At 26.8% G+C, this 26,434-nt stretch overlaps 13 protein-coding genes across 13 annotated transcripts; 7 read left to right on the top strand and 6 right to left on the bottom strand. All coding sequences in view use genetic code 12, as the record gives it.

Moving 5' to 3' along the window:
• Nucleotides 1-644: 644 nt before the first annotated feature.
• FGR44 (Fgr44p) lies at nt 645-2,081 on the top strand (the record flags this gene model as incomplete). The annotated part of the gene is made up of 1 exon (XM_051764004.1): nt 645-2,081. The coding sequence occupies one exon, from the start codon at nt 645-647 to the stop codon at nt 2,079-2,081; it is 1,437 nt and encodes a 478-aa protein (XP_051619478.1).
• Nucleotides 2,082-2,412: 331 nt separating this feature from the next.
• RDI1 (Rdi1p) lies at nt 2,413-3,009 on the top strand (the record flags this gene model as incomplete). Its single annotated transcript, XM_051764003.1, has 1 exon — nt 2,413-3,009. The coding sequence occupies one exon, from the start codon at nt 2,413-2,415 to the stop codon at nt 3,007-3,009; it is 597 nt and encodes a 198-aa protein (XP_051619477.1).
• A 293-nt stretch (nt 3,010-3,302) lies between these two features.
• On the bottom strand, nt 3,303-5,909 carry KGF54_003416 (DNA helicase; the record flags this gene model as incomplete). The annotated part of the gene is made up of 1 exon (XM_051764002.1): nt 3,303-5,909. One exon carries the CDS (start codon nt 5,907-5,909, stop codon nt 3,303-3,305), a length of 2,607 nt encoding a protein of 868 aa, XP_051619476.1.
• Nucleotides 5,910-6,747: 838 nt separating this feature from the next.
• KGF54_003415 (uncharacterized protein) lies at nt 6,748-8,490 on the top strand (the record flags this gene model as incomplete). The annotated part of the gene is made up of 1 exon (XM_051764001.1): nt 6,748-8,490. One exon carries the CDS (start codon nt 6,748-6,750, stop codon nt 8,488-8,490), a length of 1,743 nt encoding a protein of 580 aa, XP_051619475.1.
• A 179-nt stretch (nt 8,491-8,669) lies between these two features.
• PHB2 (prohibitin subunit) lies at nt 8,670-9,590 on the top strand (the record flags this gene model as incomplete). The annotated part of the gene is made up of 1 exon (XM_051764000.1): nt 8,670-9,590. One exon carries the CDS (start codon nt 8,670-8,672, stop codon nt 9,588-9,590), a length of 921 nt encoding a protein of 306 aa, XP_051619474.1.
• An 89-nt stretch (nt 9,591-9,679) lies between these two features.
• Nucleotides 9,680-10,564, bottom strand: PIN3 (Pin3p; the record flags this gene model as incomplete). Its single annotated transcript, XM_051763999.1, has 1 exon — nt 9,680-10,564. The coding sequence occupies one exon, from the start codon at nt 10,562-10,564 to the stop codon at nt 9,680-9,682; it is 885 nt and encodes a 294-aa protein (XP_051619473.1).
• Nucleotides 10,565-10,844: 280 nt separating this feature from the next.
• On the bottom strand, nt 10,845-12,396 carry KGF54_003412 (uncharacterized protein; the record flags this gene model as incomplete). The annotated part of the gene is made up of 3 exons (XM_051763998.1): nt 10,845-11,452; nt 11,603-12,229; nt 12,369-12,396. 3 exons carry the CDS (start codon nt 12,394-12,396, stop codon nt 10,845-10,847), a joined length of 1,263 nt encoding a protein of 420 aa, XP_051619472.1.
• Nucleotides 12,397-12,637: 241 nt separating this feature from the next.
• Nucleotides 12,638-14,011, top strand: DIE2 (dolichyl-P-Glc:Glc(2)Man(9)GlcNAc(2)-PP-dolichol alpha-1,2- glucosyltransferase; the record flags this gene model as incomplete). The annotated part of the gene is made up of 1 exon (XM_051763997.1): nt 12,638-14,011. The coding sequence occupies one exon, from the start codon at nt 12,638-12,640 to the stop codon at nt 14,009-14,011; it is 1,374 nt and encodes a 457-aa protein (XP_051619471.1).
• Nucleotides 14,012-14,048: 37 nt separating this feature from the next.
• SMI1B (Smi1bp) lies at nt 14,049-15,569 on the bottom strand (the record flags this gene model as incomplete). Its single annotated transcript, XM_051763996.1, has 1 exon — nt 14,049-15,569. The coding sequence occupies one exon, from the start codon at nt 15,567-15,569 to the stop codon at nt 14,049-14,051; it is 1,521 nt and encodes a 506-aa protein (XP_051619470.1).
• Nucleotides 15,570-16,739: 1,170 nt separating this feature from the next.
• Nucleotides 16,740-17,869, bottom strand: YST1 (40S ribosomal protein uS2; the record flags this gene model as incomplete). Its single annotated transcript, XM_051763994.1, has 2 exons — nt 16,740-17,435; nt 17,780-17,869. 2 exons carry the CDS (start codon nt 17,867-17,869, stop codon nt 16,740-16,742), a joined length of 786 nt encoding a protein of 261 aa, XP_051619469.1.
• Nucleotides 17,870-18,415: 546 nt separating this feature from the next.
• On the bottom strand, nt 18,416-20,269 carry GPI1 (phosphatidylinositol N-acetylglucosaminyltransferase; the record flags this gene model as incomplete). Its single annotated transcript, XM_051763993.1, has 1 exon — nt 18,416-20,269. One exon carries the CDS (start codon nt 20,267-20,269, stop codon nt 18,416-18,418), a length of 1,854 nt encoding a protein of 617 aa, XP_051619468.1.
• A 1,041-nt stretch (nt 20,270-21,310) lies between these two features.
• On the top strand, nt 21,311-21,781 carry KGF54_003407 (HPA3; the record flags this gene model as incomplete). Its single annotated transcript, XM_051763992.1, has 1 exon — nt 21,311-21,781. One exon carries the CDS (start codon nt 21,311-21,313, stop codon nt 21,779-21,781), a length of 471 nt encoding a protein of 156 aa, XP_051619467.1.
• Nucleotides 21,782-23,095: 1,314 nt separating this feature from the next.
• On the top strand, nt 23,096-25,468 carry KGF54_003406 (uncharacterized protein; the record flags this gene model as incomplete). Its single annotated transcript, XM_051763991.1, has 1 exon — nt 23,096-25,468. One exon carries the CDS (start codon nt 23,096-23,098, stop codon nt 25,466-25,468), a length of 2,373 nt encoding a protein of 790 aa, XP_051619466.1.
• Between the last annotated feature and the right edge of the window lie 966 nt (nt 25,469-26,434).

Genomic DNA, 26,434 nt, shown 5'->3' with positions numbered 1-26,434 from the left:
TGTTGATATTACTTTTTTTTTTAGTTTCCCACTAATATTAATATAATTAATAGATTAATATTTTATTCTAGTACTTAAAACTATATTAAATATTTGAGGCTCTCATCAGACTTGTTTAATTTACTATACAGTAAATATTTGACAATACTTTAATACATGAATCACAACACTAGGTTTATTCTTGTATTGATATTCTCTTAATTTCTACATAGTATCCAGCTTAATACCTTAATAATACTACTATTACTACTACTACCTCCACACATACTATTTACTAAAATTTGTTTGTATGAAATATCTTTTAACAGAAGAAAAAAAAAAAATTATTTTTAAATAATAATAAATTTAAATAAATTTCATTCCAAATATAATTTTTATATTTAATATATAATATATGTTTTTCTAGAATTTTGATTAAGTTTTTATATCAAAAGAATATATATTTATACAATTTTATTAATTTACAATTACTTACTTTATGATTAATTTATTATTCAATTCATATATCATATAACAAATTATTTTAGTCTCATATAAATTTTATTTAATAATTAACGATCAAATTTTTTTTTTAATTTTGATTTGTTTTGATCATATAATAAAAGACTCATTATTATTATTGAGTTAACTTTATCATTATTACGATGTCAGATATACCAAAATCAATTATAACAGCTTTAACAAAATATCAAGATAGACCATTTATTTTATATCTTGAAAAAGATTTAATAAAATTTATAAAAAATTCAATTTTAGGAAATATAAAACAACCAGAATATGTTATTCAAGCTCAATATTTAAAAAATTCTTATTATAGATTATTAAGTCATCAATTATGTCATTATTATCAACTACAGCATTGGAATAATCAATCAAATGAAATTGTTGTTACTCCAACTGAAAATTTTGATTATAAATCTTTTATATTAATAATTGAAGATGAAAATAATGAATTTATGAAAATAAGTGATATTGCTCATCAATATCAAGCTGAACATTCTCCAAATACTTTTAATAATCAAGAATTAAATGATGAGAGTACTAGCAATAAGGCCGACATTAATGATAATAGTTCCAATGGTATTATAAACAACAAAGACGACACTAGTAATAATATCCAAGTTCCATCAGATGTAAATAAAAATGTAAATTCAGATAAACCAACAAAGCCAAAGTTCATTGTTAAGAAAATCATCAATAAACCTCAAACCCCTGAAATTGATAGCTCAAAGGAAACTAATATAGAGAAAAAATTAACAAATTTAAAAATTAATGATAATGATAACAAAAATAACGAATCTAGCATACCACAATCAGAAGATTCTGATGTATCAATAACAACTGATTCAACTAATAAATCAACCATAGAAAGTCAGAGAGCTTCAAAAGAAGCATTATATAAGAAATTAAGAGATGAAATATTTTTAAAAGAAGATGAAGATCAAGAAGGTGATGATGAAGAAGAAGAAGAAGATCTCGATGATGCGGAAGATGTTGATTCAGAAGAATCAAATAGTAAAAAAGGTCAAAACTCGGAAACAGATAATCACACATTCACAAAAGACCACAGTCATAAGAGTAAATATCATAACAATAATAATAATTACCGATATAAACATAACAATAATCAATACTACAATTCACATCCAAATCATCATCATAATCACCACAATCAACAACAACAACAACAACATCCATATCAAATGCCAATACAATTCACCTACCCACAAATGTATTCACCACAAGGTTTATCCCCAACTATACCACAAGGTCCAATACTATATAATCCATATTATCCAAATCAACCACAACATATAATACCACCACAAGGTTTTACTACATACACTACCTTCCCAATTCATCATCAACCTCCTTACGACAAGGAAACTGAAAGAAGAATTTTAAATAATCCTTATATTATATTACCAGGTGATGATGGATCAAATGATAGGTTTACAAATAATAGCGGTAATATTAAACAACAACAAAAATTGAAGAAGATTTACAATAATAATAATAGTAATGGTTATACAAATGGTAATACTAATGGAAATTATAAAGGTAATAACGGTAAACATTAAGATTTCAAGATTAAATAGTCTCTATCAATATACAGTAACCCAATGTTTATACAAAACTCAACAAAAGTATTCGCTTGGTTGTAGTATATTTTATTCGTCTAAATTTATTTTTAAGGACCAAATAATAATTCTCCTTAAAACGGAAATGTTTCAGATCAAAAAATTTAAAGTGAGAAAGCTTAAGACAAAAATAAAAAATTAAAACTCGTCTATTATTTTTATTCTCACTTAATTTAATTAGTTTGACGTGTTTTATCACAAATCAATAAATCTTTTGATCTACACTCCAAAAAAAACCTCATTTTTCCCTAAAAGAACCTCAACACAACAAATGTCAAATAACGAAGACGATTTAATACCAGAAGAAGTAGAAGGATATCACGTTGGTGAAAAAAAGACAATTGATGAATATAATAAATTAGATGCAGAAGATGAAAGTTTAGCAAAATGGAAAGCATCATTAGGTTTATCAAGTACAGGTTCTTTACTCCCCGTAGATCCAGGAGATAAAAGAAAAGTAGTAGTTACTGAATTATCAATTGAATTTCCAGAAGATTCCAATTTAAAACCACTCACGTTCAATTTAGATTCTACCACCAATCCCACAAAAGAAATTAAATTTGATATAAAAGAAAAATCAGTATATCAATTAGTTATAAAATTTAAAATCCAACATGAAATAATCACGGGTTTAAAATATTTACATTCAGTTAAAAGAGGTGGGTTAAGAGTAGATAAAGTTGAAGAACCTTTAGGAAGTTATGCACCAAATACTACTGAAAATCCTATATACATTAAAAAATTTTCTGAAGTTGAAGCTCCATCTGGTATGATTGCAAGAGGTAATTATTCTGCTATTTCTAAGTTTATTGATGATGATAAAAATGTTCATTTGACTTTACCTTGGAGTTTTGCTATTGTTAAATAAAACTTTGAGAATTATGTGATTAGTTGGGATAATTAAAACTAGTTTCTAAGTTACTGGTTAAGTAAATAGATTGGAAATGTTTATAATGAAATGAAGCTTGGATAGAATTAAAAGTATGTTTAAAAGAGGTTAAGTTACTAAGATAATGTAGATATTTTGGTTTCTAATTTTAATATTATTTATTATTATTATTATTAATATTATTATTATGCTATTAAATTAATTTATTATATTCATTATTAGTAAGAATATGTTATAATGCAAATTTTGAAACGCTATTAAAATCTATTTCTTTAATAACGTTTCATTCCTAACTTTTTTGAAGATCCATCTCTCATTGGTACATATGCTGGTGCTTTATTACTAGATTTTGGACCTGACGTTGATGATGTTGTAGATACGTTCGTATTATTAGTTGTTAGAATGAACGGATTGGGAGGTTGATTTTGTCTTGATAATGAAGTTCGACCAGCACTAAATTTTCTTCTTTTAACATTAGTAGATGAAACTGAAGAAGCTGATTTAAACCCACCTAATGAACTTGAAGAAGATCCATTATATTCAGTCAGGAAAGGAGCACCTCTTTCAAAAGATACCCAATTTTTACAATACCCTTTATAAAAATTATCAATATTAAAATTATCAAGAATTGAATTATCTTCAACACCTAACAAGTCATACATTTTTTTTAAATTTTCTATATTTTTAAATGATGATTGATTATTTTCAAAAATTCTTGAATCTTTTAAATCTTTAATGAAAACAGATAATTCATTATAATTTTGTCTCCAAGTTTCATAATGACTACCACTTTCTTCAATGTAATTTGTAATATACAAAAGGGTTTTAGCTCTTGTTACAGCAACGTAAAAACATCTTCTTTCTTCATCAACAGCAGTTTCACCAGTTGCGTATTTTGCAGGTAATAAACCATCAGTTAAACCAGGAATAAATACAACTGGCCATTCTAAACCTTTTGATCCATGAATTGTACTTAATGAAATTTTAGGAGTTGGTGAAGTAGTAGCATTTGAATCTTGTTCATCTTTTTTATCTTCTTCTGATGATTCATATAATCCAATTGATTCAATAAATTGTATAATGGTGTTTCTATTATCTAATACTTCAATTTCTTCATCTTCTTCATAAAATATATCATCTTTTTTAACAAAATCAACAAATTGACGTTTAACTTCTTCAATGTTTTCGATTTTATCTGCATTGGCTTCTGGGTCATCTTCGTATTCTTTTTTCAATCCTGATTTTTCATAAACAAAATCAAATAATTCTTCATGTAATATTTCGGTTGGTTTTGTTGTATCTTTTAAATTTTCAGGTAATAAATCAAACCCACCTTCAATTACATCTAAATAACTTTGTAACCCAGATCTTACTTTTATCGATAATTTTTCACTTGAATGACGATTTTCGGCCAATTGTTTCAAACATTCTCTTGCTGAATTTTGTTCACGTTTCAGTTGAGTAATTGCATCATCTATTTTATCTAAAGTTTTAGCACCAATACCTCTTTTGGGAAAATTTATAGTTCTCATTATTGATATTCTATCATTTGGATCACCACATGCTTTTAAATAATCCATTATTGCAACAACTTCCTTTTTGTCCCAAAATGCTTTACCTCTAACCATAAAATAAGGAATTTTCTGAGATACTAATTCCTTTTCAATAACAGAACTTTGAAAACCTGATCTTAATAATATTGCTATATCATTTGGTTTAATTGGTTGTTGTGGTAATGATAATAAATATTTGATTTCGTAAACAATTTTTTGAGCTTCATTTTCTGATGAATTTGCATTTTTAAAAACTGGTTTTATAGACAAGTTAAATTGTGAATTTAAATTTTTAGTAATTCTATCTGATTCTTGTCTCATTATTGATTCAGAAAATTTCAAAATATCATTAGTTGATCTATAATTTTCATTCAAAGTAATAATTTCACAAGATAATGATTTGGTTTGAGAATAATGATCTCTCATTGATCTAAAATTTGTTGTTTGAGCATCTCTGAATCCATAAATACTTTGATCTGGATCACCAACTATAGTTACATTATTTTGAAATTTTTCATTAGTTAAATGACCTTTTGCAAATGAATACATTAATTGTAATTGAATCTTATTAGTATCTTGAAATTCATCAACTAAAACATGTTTTATAAAATGTAAAAAGGGCCATTTTGTGAGTAATATATTACAATATAATAAACAGTCATCAAAATCTAATTTTTTTTCATCTTCTTGTAATTTTCTTTGATAAGCTTCATATAAAAAATATAAAACTCTATTCGAATCTGGTCTAATTTTATATTCATCAGGTAAATAACCATTTGATTTTAATTTTGAAATTTGTCTTTTTAATTTATTTATATCAATATCATGATATTTTTTGTTGGGAGATTTTGAACGAATTAAATCTAATTCTTTTGGTGTATTCTGCATATAATTTAAAATTGGTAAAGTTAATTCTTTAGTTAAAACTTCTTTTAAATAATGATCTTTATCTCTTTCATCTGCAATATTAAAATCTGATAAATTTAATTTAAATCCATATTTTTTCAAAATTTTAAAACATATACTATGAAAAGTACCAATTAATAATCTTGATATATCAATATTAGTATTTATTAATAATTTATCTAATCTTTCAATCATTTCATTTGCTGCTTTTTTTGTAAAAGTTGTAACTATAATTTGTTCAGGTTTAATCTTTTCTTGTAATAATAAAAATGCAACTCTTGATGTTAATACTTTTGTTTTTCCAGTACCTGGACCTGCTATAATTTGTAGCCTACCATTAACTGGTGATGTCACAGCTTTATATTGTTCTGGATTTAGATCTTTTAAAAATTTTAATTTAGGGTTGTCTATAAATGACATTTTGTATATTTGATGATATTGAATCTTGATCCATTAATCACGATTGAATGAAAAGTAGTTGTGAAAATGTATGATAGGTGAATAATTAAATTTTAAATAATTTATTCATATATATACAAAGTAATTATTATATGTATCATTTATGTTTCAAATGTGTAGCATTAATTTATTAATTTATACGTGTAATAAAAATGTTATGTATAATATTTATTTATTTATTATGATAATTTAATTTTGTGATATGTTTATCATTATTTTACGTAAATGTCTTACTTTGTGTTTCATATTTTGATCCTTTTAAATATACGACAATTAATTAAGATTTAAGGAAGGGCTAACTCTTTCAATTAATAAACAGACTATGATCATTCTATAGATTCAGATACTTATTTTGTAGGATCCATTGAATTTTTCTTTTCATTTGTTACTATCACAAGAATAAATAAAAGTTGTTCATTTAATTTACGTAATTTTGCAACAAAATAATGCACAAAAAAATTTTTAAGCCTGTTTCAGTTAAATAAAAAAAATAAATTCAATAACGGACACCTAGGACGTATAGTTTATTTATCCTGTGAAGGTGATAAGTCATCTTTATTGAAAATAACATATATATGAGATAATCGATTTTGTCATAATTTAAAACTGAACTTACATATCTAAAATTAAAAAAAAAAAAAGCTACCAAATAATTTTTATATTTTGTGAAATATAATACCTTCTAAAGTTGTTAGTATTTATTTTTAGTATGTACATTTGATTCATTCAACTAGTATTTTATCAAACCAATAAGAAGTACTGTATCAAGAATCATAAACGAAGAATATGACTATATAACATGAACTTAATAATAAAGATATTCTATCTTTTTTCCCTACTAATAAAGTATACATTATCAGATGCTATTCTACCGGGAGCTTCAAATGAAACTTTAGAGGTTGCTTTAAGATCTCAAAGAGATATATCAAAACCAATTCCTATTGATCAATTATCAGTTTCTGGTTTATCATTAAGTTCAATATTTGAAAATAATGTTTATAATACTGAAAGTTTATCAAATTTAACTACTTTATTAAATAAGGGAACTCAAGCGATAATGATTGATTTATATTGGAATGAATTTACATCCATATGGCAATTATGTCCTGCACCATTTCCTCAAAATTCTTCTTCAGCTATAAATAATACACCTTCCATTATATGGAATAATCAAACTTATTCTTGTGATTTAGAATTAACAACAGATTATGTAATGGAAGTTATTACTTCATATATAACGTCTACAAATACTGATTATCAAGCTAATTTTTTACATATTTTAGTTAATTTAAAATCAATTCATTATGAAAAATCAAATCAAACTATTGAATTGGAAAATATTTATAAACCGACTCCAGAAACAACTTCAGTTGGAAATTCAACATTATCTGAAACTTTTGCATTAATGTCACTGTATATATTTGGTCCACTGACTTTAAATGATTATCGATCTAAAGTTCAAGAAGAAGAGGAAAATCATGAATTTGTATCATTTTATAATAGATCAGATATAATTATGCCTTCATTAACAACAGTTTTACTTAGTGAATATAAAAGATTAATGGTTAATGTTATTTCAGATGAGACTATTGATTCAAGACGTTCTTATACTATCAATGAACTTGATAAAAATATGATATTTTTTAATGATACTTTACCTACAAATACTATGTCAATTTTGGAGGCTGACGATTATTGTAAACAAGTTTTGGTTCCAACAAATGGTCTTCGTCAATTCAATAATTTGTCACTTTCAACTCATTTTAGATATGTTATTGATAGCAAAAGTGTTCCTTTTACATTGAAGAATATACGAAGATATGTAAGATGTGGGTTATCACCAATTTTCAATTCTACTACGTACAATGTTGGGAATTTACTGAATACAATTAATTCACTGGATATTGAACAAGTCTATCAAGCTTATGCTCCATATTATTTCTGGTCTTGGAGTCCTGGTCAACCAGAAATTATGGAAAATACTACCAGAAACAATTCAGGTGATCCAGATGAACTGAGAAATGTTGCTTATAAATGTGTATATTTACAAAATGATGGTTGGCATGTTGGAGATTGTTATGAAAGATTTGAATTTGCATGTCAAAATAAAACCTCACCAAATGATTGGCTTATTCAAAAAGAAAATAAAAAAACTTATTTTGAAATTGGTAAGGAAGATTGTCCAGATGGGTTTAATTTTAGTTTACCAAGACTGAATATAGAAATGCTTTCACTATTAACTGCTGTTGATTTGCAAAATGGTACATATCCTATTTGGATAGATTTAAATGATATTACTATTGCAACTTGTTATGTTTCTGGTGGTCCTTATGCTCAATGTCCCTATCAAAGAACGGTCACAAGTCAAAGATTTGCTAGAATGATTGCACCAGCTTCAGTTATTTGTATAATTGTTTTGATTTTAATTTTATTGGAGAAAATATTTAGAAAAAATCATATTCAAGCTAATAGAAAACGATATTGGAAAAAGAAGCTTAATGATTATTACAAATTAAATGATTATGAAGGAGTGCCATCTTAATCTTATTACTTCTTCGTTGTTGCTCAATTCATTTCATATTTTATAGACTTTATATACTTTTAACAAGTTTTACCTGCATATAATTTATTCGCATTCAATTATCGATTTTTCCCTTTTTACTAAGAAAACCAGTAATTAACAATACTACTCCATAATTCAAATCTAACCAACCCACTAAAATGAACGATCAAAATTGGAAAAATTTGTCTAATGAATTAAGACGTAGAGCTCAACAAGCACGTCAATCAAGTGGTGGAGGTGCACCAAAAAATCCATTAGCAATCTTTGGAGGAATTGGAGGAATATTAGTATTAGGTGGAGTTGCCATGTTTGCTCAAAATGCATTATTTAATGTTGATGGTGGTCAAAGAGCTATAGTATATTCAAGAATTGGAGGTGTTCAACAAAAGATTTATCCAGAAGGTACACATTTTGTTATTCCATGGTTTCAAAGACCAATAATATTTGATGTAAGAGCAAAACCAAAAGAAATTGCTTCATTAACTGGTACAAAAGATTTACAAATGGTTAATATAACGTGTAGAGTATTATATAAACCAGATATATGGGAATTACCAACCATATATAGAACTTTGGGAACAAATTATGAAGAAAAAGTATTACCATCAATTGTAAATGAAGTTTTAAAATCAGTTGTTGCACAATTTAATGCATCACAATTAATAACTCAAAGAGAAAAAGTTTCAAGATTAGTTAAAGAAAATTTATTACGTAGAGCTTCAAAATTTAATATTGCTTTAGATGATGTATCATTAACTTATATGACTTTTTCACCAGAATTTAGTCAAGCAGTCGAAGCAAAACAAATTGCTCAACAAGATGCTCAAAGAGCTGCGTTTGTTGTAGATAAAGCAATACAAGAAAAACAACAATTAGTTGTAAAAGCTCAAGGTGAAGCTAAATCTGCTGAACTTATTGGTGAAGCTATTAAAAAATCAAGAGATTATGTTGAATTAAAAAGATTAGATACTGCAAGAGAAATTGCTAGTATATTATCTTCTTCACCAAATAGAATTATATTAGATAATGATACTTTATTATTGAATACTGTTGCTGATAGTAGAAACAATAAAAAGTAAATGAAAGAGTGAATAATTATTTTTGATGTACATAGTCTTTATATTAGTATAAAATAAACAAAATCAAATAACATAACATAAAAAAAGAATCAATTAAAAATACTATTAACCACACCCAGTGCAATTCCCATACCGGCTCCAACTGCAAGACCATCTCCAAAACGTGCCCCATACTTCTTCAAATGTTCATTTCCATTGGATTGTGGTTGTTGTTGAACTTGTTGAGGTTGATCACTAGGAACAACAGCTGTTTGTGGTTGAGCTGGTGGAAAATAATTAGAAGGTGGTGGATATTGAGCATAACCTCCATAAGAAGGTTGTGGTTGCATTTGTCCATAAGGAACAGGTGCACCTCCATAATTATTAGTATAGGAATTATTGGAAGAATATGAATTATGTTGTGATAAATTAGGGTTAGGTTGTACTTGTTTTCTTGATTTTTGAAATTCTTGTTCTAATACAGCTTTAACATAATTCGATGGAAATACACCTGATTTTTTACTTTGATCTGTTGATTTATAACCTTTCCACCAATCTTCTGATAAATGTTCTGTTATAGCTAAAATGTCACCTTTTTTCAAACTTAAATCATCAGCTTCTTGAGCTCCATAATCGTAAATGGCAGTACAATATCCAACAGGAATAGGTTCTTTATTTGGTGGTTGTGGTTGATAAGCTGGTGGAGCTACTGTTAGACTAGTTTTAGCTAGTTCATCTGCTATTTTATTTGTTTGATCTTTAAATGATTGATTTGTAGTTATTTGAGCTTGTTGGGAGTAGTTGACCTCTGATTTAGTTGATTTTTCACTGTTGGCGGTGCCAATATCTTTTGGTTTACTATCTTTCGTATATTTTTGAGGTAATGAATCAACTAATTGATTATATAAAGCTTCTGTAATGACATCAGAATCTTTTAAAAACTCTAACTCCGTTCTTATTGTTGTTAATGATCTATTTACTAATGCTGCTGACATTTAAGTATATGATTATGATCTATTGTAGGTTAGTGTTTGAGTGATATAAGCAGTAATATTTTAGTGATTGTCAAGGAAGGAATTAGATGTATATAAGAAAAGGAAATGAAATATTATAAAGTAATTAATATTCAGGATATTATTTTTAGCTTATGAGAATTTGGTTAAGTAATTTTACAGATTAATTTTGTGTAACTTTTTTGTTATCATTTATTTTTAGACATTGATACATTGAGGCAAAGTAAATGAGACAAAACTTTTGCAACTTTTGATTATTCTTTCATCTTATAACTGGATTCTTTTTGGTAATACCTTCAACTAATTCGATAATTTCACTACCATAAGCACCAACTAATCTTGAGTCATTATTTGAACTAGAATTAATTTCCATACTCTTATTCCAAATATGATATATTCTTATAGTTGAATCATTAGTTGCAACACAAATTGAACAAAAATCAGGACTTAAACAAGCACTTAAAATTCTTAAATTACCACTTGCATTTACTTCTAATGTAGGTATCATTTCAGGGTATGAATAACATCTCATTAAATTTGATTTTGTTGAACCACCAAATCCAAAAGTCGCAACAATTTCTTTTTTATATTTTGACCAAATTAATGAAGTTATTTGTCCATCTGTATAATATTCTTTTAATAATGTTCCACTTAATGTATGCCAAAATCTAATTCTACGATCTTTTGAACCTCCTCCTGTGGCTAATAATGATGAAGTCCATGGACAATAAGCTAATGCTTTTATCGCAGCATTATGATGTAAAATAAATTTTAATATGGGAGTTTTATAATCTTTTAAACTCCATATTGTACAACAATTATCATTTGCTCCAACTACTACTTCATCATTAGTAGAGTTAATGGCAAGTCCTTAAAGAAAAAGCTAGTATAATAAAGCAGTACTTAAAGCTTCTATCAGTATATAATTACCACAAATTTGTTGTTGATGACATTTAAACCCCTTAATAATTTCCAATTGAACAGTAAATAAACAATTAATTTTCATTATATGAACTTCACCAGTATCATCACCAGCTAAAAAATGATGAGAATCATTAAACCAAGCAAAGCAAAATACACATTTACCATCTTCGAGTTTAAACTCAGTGACAACATTATTAAAATCTTCTCTTTGATCAATTAACAAGATTTTACCATTTGCAGTAGCTGCTAATATCCAATGTTCAAATGAACAGCTGACTGCAGTTATTAGCTCTTCATTATCATAATTTACTTGATTTACATTACCTTCACTACCCCAAAGATAAATTTTAGAACCTAATCCAACTACCACCCTGTTTGTTTTATGAGACCAACTTATTAAATTTGAATAATAGTCGTTTCTTAAACCAGGTGCTTGTAGAATATCTGAAGCTAGAATTGTTTTTATTTGACTCTTTGTTGTTTTGGGGGAAGATTTATCAATTATATTTCTAATAGAGTCACCTTTTGACAGTAACACTTGGTTTATAGGTTGATGAGTATAAAATTGATTAAATTTAAAAACTTTAGAATCTTTATTAAAGTCTAATGCTTCTGCAACAACTTTTTGATGAACATCAGTAGGACTTTGAATTGAAGAACTTGTACTTCTAACATCTGAGGAAGATGACGAATCTGATGAGCTTGAAACATCTAATGATAGTTCTTATGGGATAAAAGGAGTCTTCCACTAATGAAGTTTGGGAAAAGTTCTGATCAATGTTTGAATTATTTGTATAACCTGGAGAATTGGAATTTGTTTTGTATGCCAGTAATGAGGAAGAAGTTGGTATAAATCTATCACCGATAATTAACGGTTTGTAATTTGACATTATTTTCAAATAATATTAGCAATCAGTTAATGTAAAAATACTTTTTTTTCAAATTAATATGAGTTAAGCTATTTGGAATTCAAAATGATAATGATTTGGTTAAAGTTTGGTTGCCTCTTTTTTTGCAACCAAATTATTTTTTGTGTAATGCTTAATTTTAATATGTATTTTGTGTAATTATGATTTAGTTGATCTCAACTTTGAATTTTATCTACATGATCAAATATTACAACCAAATCATATGCCACTAATAGTACAATCCTCCAAAAGCTATCAAAGACTACTACTAATCAAGTATTTATGCACAATTGCATTTTTAATTTTAGTTAGCTATGTATTTTTTGAAACTATAAAACAAGTGAAAAAACCATTCATTGATGAAATCTTTCATTTAAGACAATGTCAAACATATTGTGCTCACAAATTCAGTCACTGGGATAATAAAATCACAACTCCACCTGGATTATATATACTAGGATTTATTTATTCATCATTTTTGAGTTTTATATCACATGGTCAACTAACTTGTCTAAATTATAATGTATTAAGATCATTAAATTTATTTGGTGGTTTAATTGTAATGCCTATAGCTTTAACGTATTTTAAAAAATCAAATATAAATCAATTTTGGAACGTCAATATAATATCACAGCCATTGCTATTCACTTATTATTTTTTATTTTATACTGATATTTGGTCAACTATTTTTATTATTTTATCATTATGCTTAGTGAATAATAGAGTTAATCAAAGGCCCGTGTTAAGTTCCATATTTGGGTTTATGAGTTTATGGATGAGGCAGACTAATATTGTATGGGTTGCTTTCATTGCTGCTGTTTCAATTGATAGAAAAATTGTAAGACATAGTTCACTGATTGGTAGAATTGGGCAATTTGTTTCCACGAGTTTGAAAAATTGGACTTCATTGATTGGGTACATTGTGAATTTTATATTATTTGGTTTATTCCTAAAGGTGAATGGTGGTATTACTTTTGGTGATAAAGAAAATCATCAAGTTCAATTACATTTAGTTCAAGTATTTTATTGTTTCACCTTTATTAATATTTTCACTTGGCCAGTTTGGTTGAACAAAAGCACTATTAGAAATTACGTTAATTTTTTATCTGGAAATTGGGGACTTAATGCTTTATTTAACGGTTTGAGTTTTATTGGAATTAAATATGTTATAGACAATTTTACTATTGTTCATCCTTTTTTATTGGCTGATAATAGACATTACACTTTTTACATATTTAAGAAGTTGCTCAATCACAAGTATAGTTCTATTGCAGCTGTACCAATTTATCATTTTGCCACTTATAATATCATTTCATGTTTATCACGAGCTAAAAAATTGAATTTGTCACCAATTACAATTCTAGCTTATATCGTTGCTATTGTACTAACGATTGTACCTTCACCATTATTTGAGCCTAGATATTATATTATTCCGTTGATTATATTTAGATTATACATAGCTCCTAGCTATGCTTTTGCAAATGTTTTTGAGTTTCTTTGGCTTAATCTCATCAATGTCATTACAAGTTATATATTTTTCAATTATCAATTCACATGGTTATCTGAACCAGGAAGTATACAGAGAATAATTTGGTGAATCAATTAAAAGAACGTTAAATAGAAAAGAAAAGTCATTATATTTTAATATTTACTTCTTCTAGTGTCTTATCAATATTTGCTATCGTCTTGTCTAATTCTTGTTCATCAACTTCTTCATCAATTTCCTCTTCGGTTACTTCTTGTGATAATGGGCTTTTACTTGGCCCTTTAGTAGGAACTTTTGGTTTTGGTGTTGGTGTTGGTTTTAAATTTATCTCTTCTTCAGCTCTCTCCAGAACTTTAACATTATCAATAAGATTTAAATTATTATTTATAAAACTATCAACCGATTGATAATTTTTATTGTTTAAAGATAGTATTGAGATTTCATTTTGTTTTAATTCCAGTAATAATTCTTTATTTATATCATTCAGTGAATCCTTTTCTAAACTCGACATCCACTTTTTAACAGATCGTCTTTTTAATATTTCTAGATATGGTATTTCTAATTTAGTTTCTTTATCAATAAATACCAACTCCCCTTCATTCCCAATAAATAAATCACCATAGTTATTCTTTTGATTGGTTTTAATATCCCAATTCCCAATTTCTAAATCATTTGCAAAAATTAATAGGAAATCACCCCAAGTATCTGCAATCTTGAATTTAAAATCAAAATCTCTACCAAACAAAATGACTTGACCCCATTTCCCACCCGGAGGTGGTGATAAATCAATACCTATATAATTACCAACTTCATCTGTTACAAGTGGGATCCAGTTTGGTTTTATATATGTTTCATGTATAGTTCCTGGAGGTATACATCTTTGTTTCGGCATATTCAAGTGTTTGTTATTTTCATTGCTGTTCTTAGATGATGATGAATTTGATTCATGTGATGAAACTGAAGTCTTTCGTGAATTTTCTTCTAATGATAAATCAAAAGAAGTTCTTGTCAGTGATAATTCACTACTTGCATTTAAACTTAATTTCTTTTTGTACTGACTCGAACTTGGATGTGATGTAGGTAATTTACTAAGCTCATTTAATTTTTGATTTTGTTTATTTTCTTCTTGATGAATGAAATCAGCAACTTTTCTCCAATTTTCAGTTGAAATCATAATTTCATCTAATGACATTAATTTTAAACCAAATAATAATCCATTCGTTTCAATATTTAATTTATTACCAAAATTCAGTTGACCATCGGTTATCTTGAAAAATTCAATAAGACATTGAGGTAATTTTATATTTAAATCTTTTTGAAAATCTTGTAAATCTGAATTTGTACATTTACTCAGTAATGAACTATTCATATCTGGTGCATTTTTTAATAACCAATTCTTAATATGTCTCCATGCTAATTTCATTTCATGAATACCTTCAGTACTTGTATTAGGTTCATTTGCATTTGTGGTTGTTGTTGTATTAGTGGATTGATCATTTAATTCTAATGATGAACTACTATGTTGTGAATATATTGTTAATAAATTTTCAGAATCTGGTTTATTTATTCTATTAAATGATTTTCTTGAATCATATTCCGAATACTTGTCATCGGTACTTAATAAATATATGAATTCTTGAAATTTTTGTCCAATACTTATTTTTGGCATTTTTTTTAACTATAATTTTAACGAATGTAAAAAGTTAAATTTAAAAAGTATAATATGGTAAATGAGAGGCTTCAATGAATGATAGTAAGTTATGTCGGATGATTAGCGAAAGTAATAGTGAAATTGATAAGAAATATGTCTTGATAATCTTGGTTGTAAAGTAATTATGTACTCAAGGAAACATTTATAAATTATTATTAATTTATTTATTATATGACTTGAATAAATTTATTATTATGAAACACAATATTACAATACAAATGTTAATAATTAAATTTAAAATGTTAACTAATTGTCATTAGACTAAACCAACTAAATAGCGCGTTTTTCTTTCTAAAATCTGGTAGCATATTTGATGCTAATAATAATATTACTTAATTTAGTAAAATTTAATTTTTTATTATCACCCCCATGCCAAATTAATCGAGAGCGTATAAACTCTCGACCAGTTTTACCCGGTGAATGACCACGCAACTCGCGCTAGAAGTGCAAGTTCCATTGAAGCACTAATTGGAAAGATCAAACTATTTAACTATGATAGTAGAGTTAAATACAAAAATATAACCTGGGCATGAAGTAAAAATCTTATTAAAAAAAGAAGTATACGATAAACCAGGTTCCTTTACTCTAGGAAGAATCATAAATATAATCAAAAGAAATTGAAACAAAGAACCAAAAAATATAAAACATATTTAGTAGTTCCGATAAAATGTTTAATTTGAAAAATGTAATTTACAATCACTATCCATGGTAATCAAATTGAAGAAGAAAAAGAAGAAAAGAAAAGGATGGTACTTTGTAAATTTTTAACTGAAAAATTATTTTCTTTATACAACTAAAATTTGATCGCATCTTGGACATGGCTTAAGTGCAGGATTTCAAGATTATTCATACAGATGCATCTAGTCAATGATCATTAACTCAAGAACTACTTACAGTATATAACTACAATATTTTTGCTATAATATTAAACGTTAATTTAAATGAAACTATGTAAAAAATACACTATGAGCCCCCCTGCTGTATAACATATAAAAAGTTTTAACTTTTTTTTTTAAATTTGTCAATTTTTTTTATATATATTTGATCATCAATAGTAGTTTTTTGTTGTTATTGGTTTTTGATTTATTGATTTTGGAATTGTTTTTGTATAATGATATTTGAATGAATTTACCAGTTTGAAGCAGCAGCATCTTCAGCAGCTGGAGTAGCTCCTGATTCAGCCCAATCAACTTCTTCGGTTTCACCAGTCCATTCGGTTTCACCTTCAGTAGCTTGAGTTTCTTCAACTTCTTCAGTTTTACCTTCTTCTGAAGCATTTTGTTCAATTTCTTCTGGATCTCTGTAGAAATATAAATCTGGCATAACTGACCATTCAGTAGTTCTATCAGTAATAATTCCTCTTAATCTTAAAACTTCTCTTGCTAATAACCACCAAATTAAACCAATTGAATGTTTACCTTTGTTATTACATGGGATAGCAACATCAACATATTCTGATGGTGAATCCATATCAGTTAAAGCAATAACTGGAATGTTAACATATGATGATTCTTTAATAGCTTGTGAATCAGTTCTTGGGTCAGTAACAATAACTAATCTTGGTTCTTTGAATGAACGAGTGATATAATTTGTGAAGTTACCTGGAGTAAATCTACCTGCAATAGCAGTAGCACCAGTATGAGCAGCGAATTTTAAAACAGCTCTTTGACCAAAAGTTCTTGATGAACAGACAGCAACATCTGAAGCATTTGGAATAGCAGCAATGATTCTAGCAGCTAAAACAATTTTTTCCCAAGTCTTACCAACATTGATAATGTTAACACCATCTGGTCTGGTTTTGTAAACATATGGTTTGTTGTGAACCTAAAAGTATTATTGTTAGTATAAAATAATTCTCTTGAAATCTACCACAGATCAAACTAAATGACATCAATTATACAGTGATTTCGTGGGTATCTTTTTTAATTAGTTTTGAGTTCTCATGAATTAATTACAAATTATTTATAACTAAAAGCTTGTTCGCTTGTCCGCTTGTCCTTTTGATTAAATGAATATTCTTTTATCATGTCGCCCACATTGCTTTATTCATGAGTCCAAAACTTCACATTGTGAGTTCTCTAAATTATCTATCTCTCTTATTTCTCGTAGTGTAATGCTTTTATGTCATTCATTGTTTGATCCCAATCATTTAGTTTTATTCAACATACTTGAACGTTTTTTGATCCTAAATGAACGTTGGCAGCTAATAATAATTTAGCATCTTCTGGAGTTAAGTCAAATGAAGCTGGTAATGACATCTTGATTATATGACTATTATGAATTATTGGTTGTAAGTATTATATCAAGTTTCAATCAAATCTTATATTTGAAAAATTTTTGAAAAATTACAATTTTTTTTTTCTGCGTATTCACTAAGTTAAACCTTAACTACTACTAAGTATGTGTATTATAAATTTTCTACTAACAAATTGTAATTTTGTGTAATACAATTAGTACGAACTGTTGTTGTTTTCGCGCTACTTTAAAAACTGGGTCGGCTTGCTAACTGAAGCTAAAGCGCGCTTGTCCAAGTACTGTATGAGTTCTCGCGCAGACAATATATTTTTTTTGTTTGTTATGCACTAATAATCTCGCACTACCAAGTACACGGCTCAAACCCTAACGTAAGCTATATACACGTGACTTGTTTTTGTCTGAAACATGAAACATCGTTTGCATTTATTGTTGCAAAAAAGACGAAGGTTGAAGACAGTCGATTCAAGAGAATAGGAAACTTAATTTAAATTAATACTAGAAGGATTTTAAGCAATAGAGTCACTCGACGTGTATTCAGGAAACTAAGTCTACTTAACATATCTCCAAACGCTAGTTGTTTCAGTATATTCTTCTGGTAACATCAAATACATGAACTTTAGATTATAATCATATTTGAAATTTATAATATCACCAGAAACTAGATTTGGCAATATCGAATCTCTGAAATTTTTAGCTCTTTTAAACAACTTTATAAAATTGACGAAAATTTCCAGATAAGTCAATGATTTATTTGATAAATTTAAAAAACTTATGTTGTTTTCATTTTTAACAAATTCAAATTTAATACCACCTTGTAATCTTTTTGAATTTTTGAATTTAAGCAAACAAACAAATATTGGTGTGAAATTTAATATAATTGTAATGTTCTCTAATAAATTATAAATCATTAATGTTATTATATGTATAATTGAAAACATCAAATAAAATGCAAAACTTGTAGGTAGTAAAAAAATCATTATCATAAACAACAAAGTACCAAGTAATAATTGATCAATTTCAAAAATATCACCAGTTTCATAATTATTTAAATTGTCAATTCTATTTCTTAATACATTATATTTTTTACCACGAAACAATTGAAATAAAGATTTTATAATTTCAATTTGTCTTTTATAAACTTTTGCAGCACAACAATAAAATGCAAATATGTGAAAAGTCAACAAACTAATTAAATCAATTAAAAAGCAAATGAAAAAAGAAGCACCACCATAAAAACATAAATTTTTCAGAATAAACAACAATGTCGATTTATTTTGGAAGATAGTTAAACTTTGTACATGATTTTTCCAAAACATTATCGTCCATATATATAATTCCCCAAAAAATTGACCTAAATCTGTATTTAATTTAAAACCTGCTGGATGTTTACTTGATACCCAAGTAATTAATGACATCATATCTTTGAATAATGTTTTGTCCAAAATAGTGGAGTCAATAAAGTTGAATATCTTTTCCTGACGAGTGACTAGTATTGTGTAAATTGACCAACCTAGTAGTATATCATTGAAAATTAGCCATAATGAATTATATAGATTAATGTAATTTGAATTATTAATATTAAGATTATTGTTAAATATTGGTAGTTTCAAATCTTTAATTATTGGAGAATTTTGCTGATATAATATACTTCGGTCGTAATAACATAAAAATTGAATTGGGAAATAATTAAATTGCTTTAGTCTTAAATCAAATTGACGGAATACTTTGGATATTTTTACCAAAGATGGTCCAAATATTGGTGTATTTATAAATTGTATTAATGAGATAATGAATGATTGTATTAATTTTACTAGTGGGATTACAAACCAAGTAATGACAAGCTTGAATATCAAATTCAATAAGCTTGTGCCATTTCTTTTTATTTTCTTAAATAATAATCTATTTCGATGAATTTGATTGATTTTCTCCAAAACTTGATCATCTGATACTGATAGATTTGCTGGATCAATTACCTTTGCTGGTTGATAGAATTTTAATTTTGAATCTATTAATGAGTTTGTTTTAGACTTGGATTCTCCCATGGACTGTAAAAGAATTGGCTCGATTGAAAAATATTCTAGATTTTTGAAGTTTGGAGGATCAAAGTTGATTGTCATGCAATTGATTGAACTTATAAATTGATTGTTTGATTTATCATAATGTAATTGAATGGGTAGCTTGTTAGTTTGTTTATTATTAATTGATCCAACTATCTTTAAGTCTAATGAATTTTTTATGTCTTTAATTTCGACTATTTTATCTTCAACACAGTCTAGAATTATGTAAACATTGTTCAATTCGTACCCTAGTAGATAGACATTGTCATGTTTAAAATATTTCTTCAAATCATTTGGAAAATATATTTGTATGGAAGTAGTTTTCTCATCATATCTAATACTCATTTAGAGAGAATGAATCTCTTCGTAAATATTGTGAACTGTTATTTAACTGCAGATAAAACGTATCTCTTGTAAGCTTATTCACTTGGTCCAGTTGTTCTTTCTTTGATCTAACTTTTTTTTCGATTGTCTGTTCTATTCGATTTTTATCAATATATGGATAATTCTCAATGACAAAATGATTTATAAGTTTGTAAATAATGAAGTGAATTGACGTTATTAGTAGTATGACAATTGTTAATCTAAATGTCACTGAATTAAACCATTGAGACTGGTTTGATTCCATATACAAGCGAATGAGTATTGACAACTTGGTAAATTTACGAGATTGAATTTCGAGAATTTTAAGTTATAGTCTTGTTTCATTTTGTGTTACGAATTTCAGTCAATACAAATTATTGAATGTTGTATTCTACTTTGATCAAAGTGTTCTACTTCTAAATGATTATCGTATTATCTGAAACTAATTTATCATACTACGAATTCTAACTATTCGTGAATTCCAATTTACGACAATAGAATATAACCTGGAGATATTCTTTTTTTACTGTAATTTGGTTGCAAAGTTTTCCAATTTAAGTTTAAACCATTTAAAAAATGACGGTGCTAAGTTATGTTTGAAGACTTATAACATTTATAGCAATTTTTTCTGAAATCAAACTTTAGAGCTAGTCGAAAATATGTGCAAATTGCTGTTATGACTACGATCCCGCTATTTGATTGCACTTGACTTAATGCGGTTTTATGGCTCCAAGTCCTTATATGTTGATATGTGACTCAAACTCTTTATCTACTCATTGTGAAAAATGTATTTACGTATTGGACCCGCTAAGTACGATTTTCGCTTTCTTGTAGATATGTGACTCAATTGTCTAAATTTCAAAACTAAATATAATGTAATTAAAATAATCGAGATACCTAATAGGGAACCGAGAAGCGACAAATTACGATTATGATAAGATCTTGATATTCAAAGTATAAATATGGTATGAAGATCAACTTTTGAATTTACAATTAAAATCATAAACAAACTACGGCTTAACAATGTCAGTAATCATAAGACCAATTGAACAAAAAGATAAAGAAGAATGGATCAATTTATGGACAGGTCCAAAAGGATATATTGAATTTTATAAATCATCAGATAAGATAACCCCAGAAATTACAGAAACAACATTCAAAAGATTTTTAGATCCACAAAACCCAACTTATTGTAATATAGCAGTTAATTCAGAAACCGGTAAATTAATTGGTTTTGCAACTTATTTAACTCATACAAATACTTGGGCTCTCGAGGATTCTTGTTATTTAAATGATTTATTTGTTAGTGAATCAAATAGATTAGGTGGAGTTGGTAGAAAATTGATTGAAAGTGTTTATGAAGCTGCTGATAAATTAGGTTGTGCTAAAACTTATTGGCATACACAATTTGAAAATCATAGAGCTCAGTTATTATATGTAAAAGTTGGTGTTAAAGATGGATTCTTAAAATATTCAAGACCTTTGAAAAAATAAGTTGTTTATATTAGATATTCTAGTTTTAAATATAATATGAATTTATGGTTAGGAATTAATCGGATGCGAATGAATTAATCTTTTACAGATAACTTATTGTTCTTATATTGATAAATGTACAAAGTGATAGCCACATCGTTTTATTGAAATCTTTGTCTATACGTATTTATGTTCCTTGCGTTCAAACTTTTTGATCTTCATTTTTGTCGAAATTTTACATCTAACTCATACGGTGGTGCAAGTAGAGTGTCAAAGATTGATGGTCAATCTTAGTAATTCGAGTGAGTGATTTTCCCCTATACGTAAAATCCTCGTATTGTTCAATTCAGGGAGTTCGAAACTTTGATGCACAATGGTTAAAAATGGAATAATTAGAATATTAAACGCTTCATATATTGCCATCAACGAATGGCATGAATTGTCTTGAAACAATACACAAACACTAGACACTTATCCATTTCACTACATTTATAGATAGATAAACCTTGGCTATGCTGTAAGATAGTGTCAGTCTCATCTCAAAATTGATAAATTTGTCATATCTTGCAAGTAAAATAATTTATTATATTTCAATTTAGTAAAAACTATCTATTACTGACTATATCTTTTAAACGTGTTTAATTAAGACATATATAAATCTAAAATTTATAATGCCATTCTTCAACTAACTAACCATGATTTAGTTTTTGGTCTAAGCTTAACCTTAAATTCTAAAATTTCATATTTGAAACAAATTCAAATATTTACGGGATATAGGGGAATCAAATAATTCAGAAAGATCTCGAATCTGTTTCATGTAAGTTTGAGATTTTGTAAGTTCAATAGATTTGATAAATACTGGTTAAATTAAGTTTTATAAACTTCACAAGATATAGTAATGATTAGTATTACTGTTTGTATTAAAATGTAACATCAATGTCAATAATATTGACAATATGGTAATACTTATTCATCATAGATTCAAGCAAAAGTAACTTAAATATATAAAAATGCTTGTGTTAAATATAATCGAAATAATTTTGTGTAGTAATTCTCTTTCTGTTGCTTTTCATAAATATTTTTGATAATCCTTTTTTTTTTTATATTGTATTTTTACCTATTGAACAATTATTATTACAATATTCAAAGTTAATTTATTTTTACAACCTAGAATTTTAAGAAAGGATCATTTTTTATACAACAACCTTTTTTTCAAACTCAAATCATCTTTTTTATTTTTTTTATATTAAAAATATATTCAATTATTTATAGATTAGTTTAAAAACAATCCAGCAAGACAAAACAAGTTTTATTAATATATATATATATACGTATATGTCAAAAAATAAACTATCTTCACTATCTCAATATGGTACTACCGTCTCCTTAAATAATAAATATAAATCATCATTATCCAAAACAATTACAACTCCAACAAAATTTAATTCAAATATTGGTTCAAATGGTATTGGTAAAATTTTATTTATATTTTCAAATTTTATAAAATTAGTTCATTCAATTCCAATTTATGGAAGAAATGAAGATATTGATGTTGAAAAACATCATGAATTAACTCCTAAAGAATTTTATATCAACTTGTTTATTTCAATGTTCTTAGTTTTAGCTGGTGGTGTTTTCGCTGGTTTAACTTTAGGACTTATGGGACAAGATGAAGTTTATTTAAAAGTTATTGCAACAAGTGGTGATAAGAATGAAAGAAAACATGCAAAAAATGTTTTAAAATTGATTGGTAGAGGTAAACATTGGGTTTTAGTTACCTTATTATTATCAAATGTTATTACAAATGAATCATTACCAATTGTTTTAGATCGTTGTCTTGGTGGTGGTTGGCCAGCTGTTGTTACCTCAACTGTTTCTATAGTTATATTTGGAGAAATTATTCCTCAATCTATTTGTGTTAGATATGGTTTACAAGTTGGATCATTATTTGCACCATTTGTTTTAATATTAATGTATATTATGTATCCAGTTGCTTATCCTTGTGCTTTATTATTAGATCATATTTTAGGAGAAGATCATGGTACAGTTTATAAAAAATCAGGTTTAAAAACTTTAGTTACATTACATAAAACTATGGGAGTTGAAAGATTAAATCAAGATGAAGTTACTATAATTAGTGCAGTTTTAGATTTAAAAGAAAAATCAGTTAGTTCAATTATGACACCAATGGATAGAGTTTATACAATGAGTGCTGATACTTTATTAGATGAAAAAACCGTTGAAGAAATATTCAATGCTGGATTTTCAAGAATTCCAATTCATTTACCTAATGAACCAAATAATTTCATTGGTATGTTATTAGTTAGAGTATTAATTAGTTATGATCCTGAAGATTCATTACCTGTTGCTTCTTTCCCATTAGCTACATTACCAGAAACTGGTACAGATACTTCATGTTTGAACATTTTAAATTATTTCCAAGAAGGTAAATCTCATATGATTATAGTTAGTGAAACTCCTGGTGAACCAACTGGAGCCATTGGTGTTTTAACATTAGAAGATGTTATTGAAGAATTAATTGGTGAAGAAATTGTTGATGAATCTGATGTTTATATTGATATAAATAAAAATATTAAAAGAAAACAACCAGGTCCTTTATCAAAAAGAAATTTAACTGCTTATTTACATAATCTATATCAACGAGGTGGAGCAACATCAAAAAGAAATTCATTAGATTCTCAAATAAATCCACCATCTGATTTAAGAGAAAGATTAACAAGACAAGGTTCTCAAGCAACTGTAATTTCATCAACTCCAAATACAAGAAGAGATAATAAGTCTGAACATTTGACAGATCCATCAACTAGTGTTGATCAAAAGAATTCAACCAATGCTAATGCATCAAAATGGAAAATTAAAAATCCAGCAATGAATCCTTTAGAAACAAGTAAAAAATTTGTTACAATCAAAAGACCAGATCAAGGTACAATTGATTCTGTTGCAAAAGCTGCTTCTCCTGCACCACCAAATTTAAATGAACAAGATCATGAGCATCATGACGTTAGTAATGATTCAAATTTGGTTGGAGTTGTTCATCCAACAGAAGAAGGTGCATTAAATGAAGCAAAAAAGAGATCATTAGATGTAAAAAGAGATTCCTCACAACCACCAAGACATAATAATACTAATAATAATAATAGATTTTTATTACCGGATGAAAAAGAAACAGATGTATCAGATCAACCAAATAATACTACTACTTCAAATGGTAATCATCACAACAAAGATTCTAATAGTGAAGATAAACATTATAATGATGGACATTATGATGTTCAAATATCATCAAGAAATATACCTATACAAAAAACAAATAGAGATAATGAAGGTTTATTAATTCCAGAACAACAAGAATCTCGTAGTTATAGAACAGGAGGTATAATTGAAAGTGTTATAAATGTAGATGGTGTTCATAAAACAATAATTGAAAATGTAAGTGATAGAGAAGATCAAGATGATGATTTAATATTAGATGGATCTATTTCTACATCATCAAAACATCACAAAAAAAATAAAAAGAAAAAAAGATCATCAAGTACAAGATCTGAATCTTTTAATATGAATGATAATTTAAATTTTGATGATAATGAAGAAAATAAATCTTTATTATCTAATAATGGTAGTGGTGATAAATCTAATAGTAGAAATTCATCAATTGGTTCAAATAGTAGTAGTAAAAAGAAACATTAAAAAATTAGTTGAAGTTTTTCATTACCAAAAAGTGGAATCATCATCACTAGTATGTCTGTTAGTATTATCTTTAGAATATTTATTAAATAAATTTATAACAACTTTGTAACTTATATTTATTTAAATTTTATAACGAATTGAATGTACATGTTTTGAAATCATAGCAGTAATATGATTAAGCCTTTTTTTTTTACTGAAATTTGCACATTCACATATATATAATATAAGAATGTGATAATTTGTTATCTAATCATTAAAAATAAGCTTTTATAGTCACTTGTGTAACATTGTAGTTCTCTTAAACCCAAGAATACACATGAAAAAAATCATAATCACATTAATTCTTTCTTAGTAAGGTTACAAAATTAATACTTACGTTACGTGATCTATTAAATTGAAAGTTCATCTTCTTTATTCCATTAATTCTCATACGATTATATATATACAAAGTGAATGATTGTAAATTAAATAGTTAGATATAAATCATTAAAATGAGGCTAATCCGGAATTAACGATTAAACAGTGTAAAAATAAAGCTTGAATCAAAAGTATAATGAAAATAATAATTTATTATTTTAAGAATTATTTCTATTTCGTAATTGATTAAATTAATTTGACAGATTTTGACAGATTTTTTAAATATCAAATTAATCCATTCAATAAATAAGATATTTGTGATCATATTTTGGTTCCTTATTTTAACTTAGAATAGTAATAATTAATATATATATTTTGTTCGTATCTTTGTGTTGACAATTAAGAATTAGTAGTTTAAATTGGTAGAAGAAATTGTAGAAAGTTGAAACCCTGTTTAATAATACTTACTTTACTTCCCTATAGTTCGAATAAAGTTTAAAACAATATGGTTTAATGGACTACGTAATTACTAGTTGATATATTCTTTTAAAGCTGTAAATCAATAAAACAATAGAACCGGTTGTTAATTAAATACTATTTTATATAAAT

The sequence above is a fragment of the Candida jiufengensis genome, assembly GCF_024610255.1.
Source record: "Candida jiufengensis strain CBS 10846 chromosome Unknown scaffold2, whole genome shotgun sequence".
In the NCBI taxonomy this organism is placed as follows: domain Eukaryota; kingdom Fungi; phylum Ascomycota; class Pichiomycetes; order Serinales; family Debaryomycetaceae; genus Lodderomyces; species Lodderomyces jiufengensis.
This window is presented reverse-complemented; position numbering and strand designations above follow the sequence as displayed.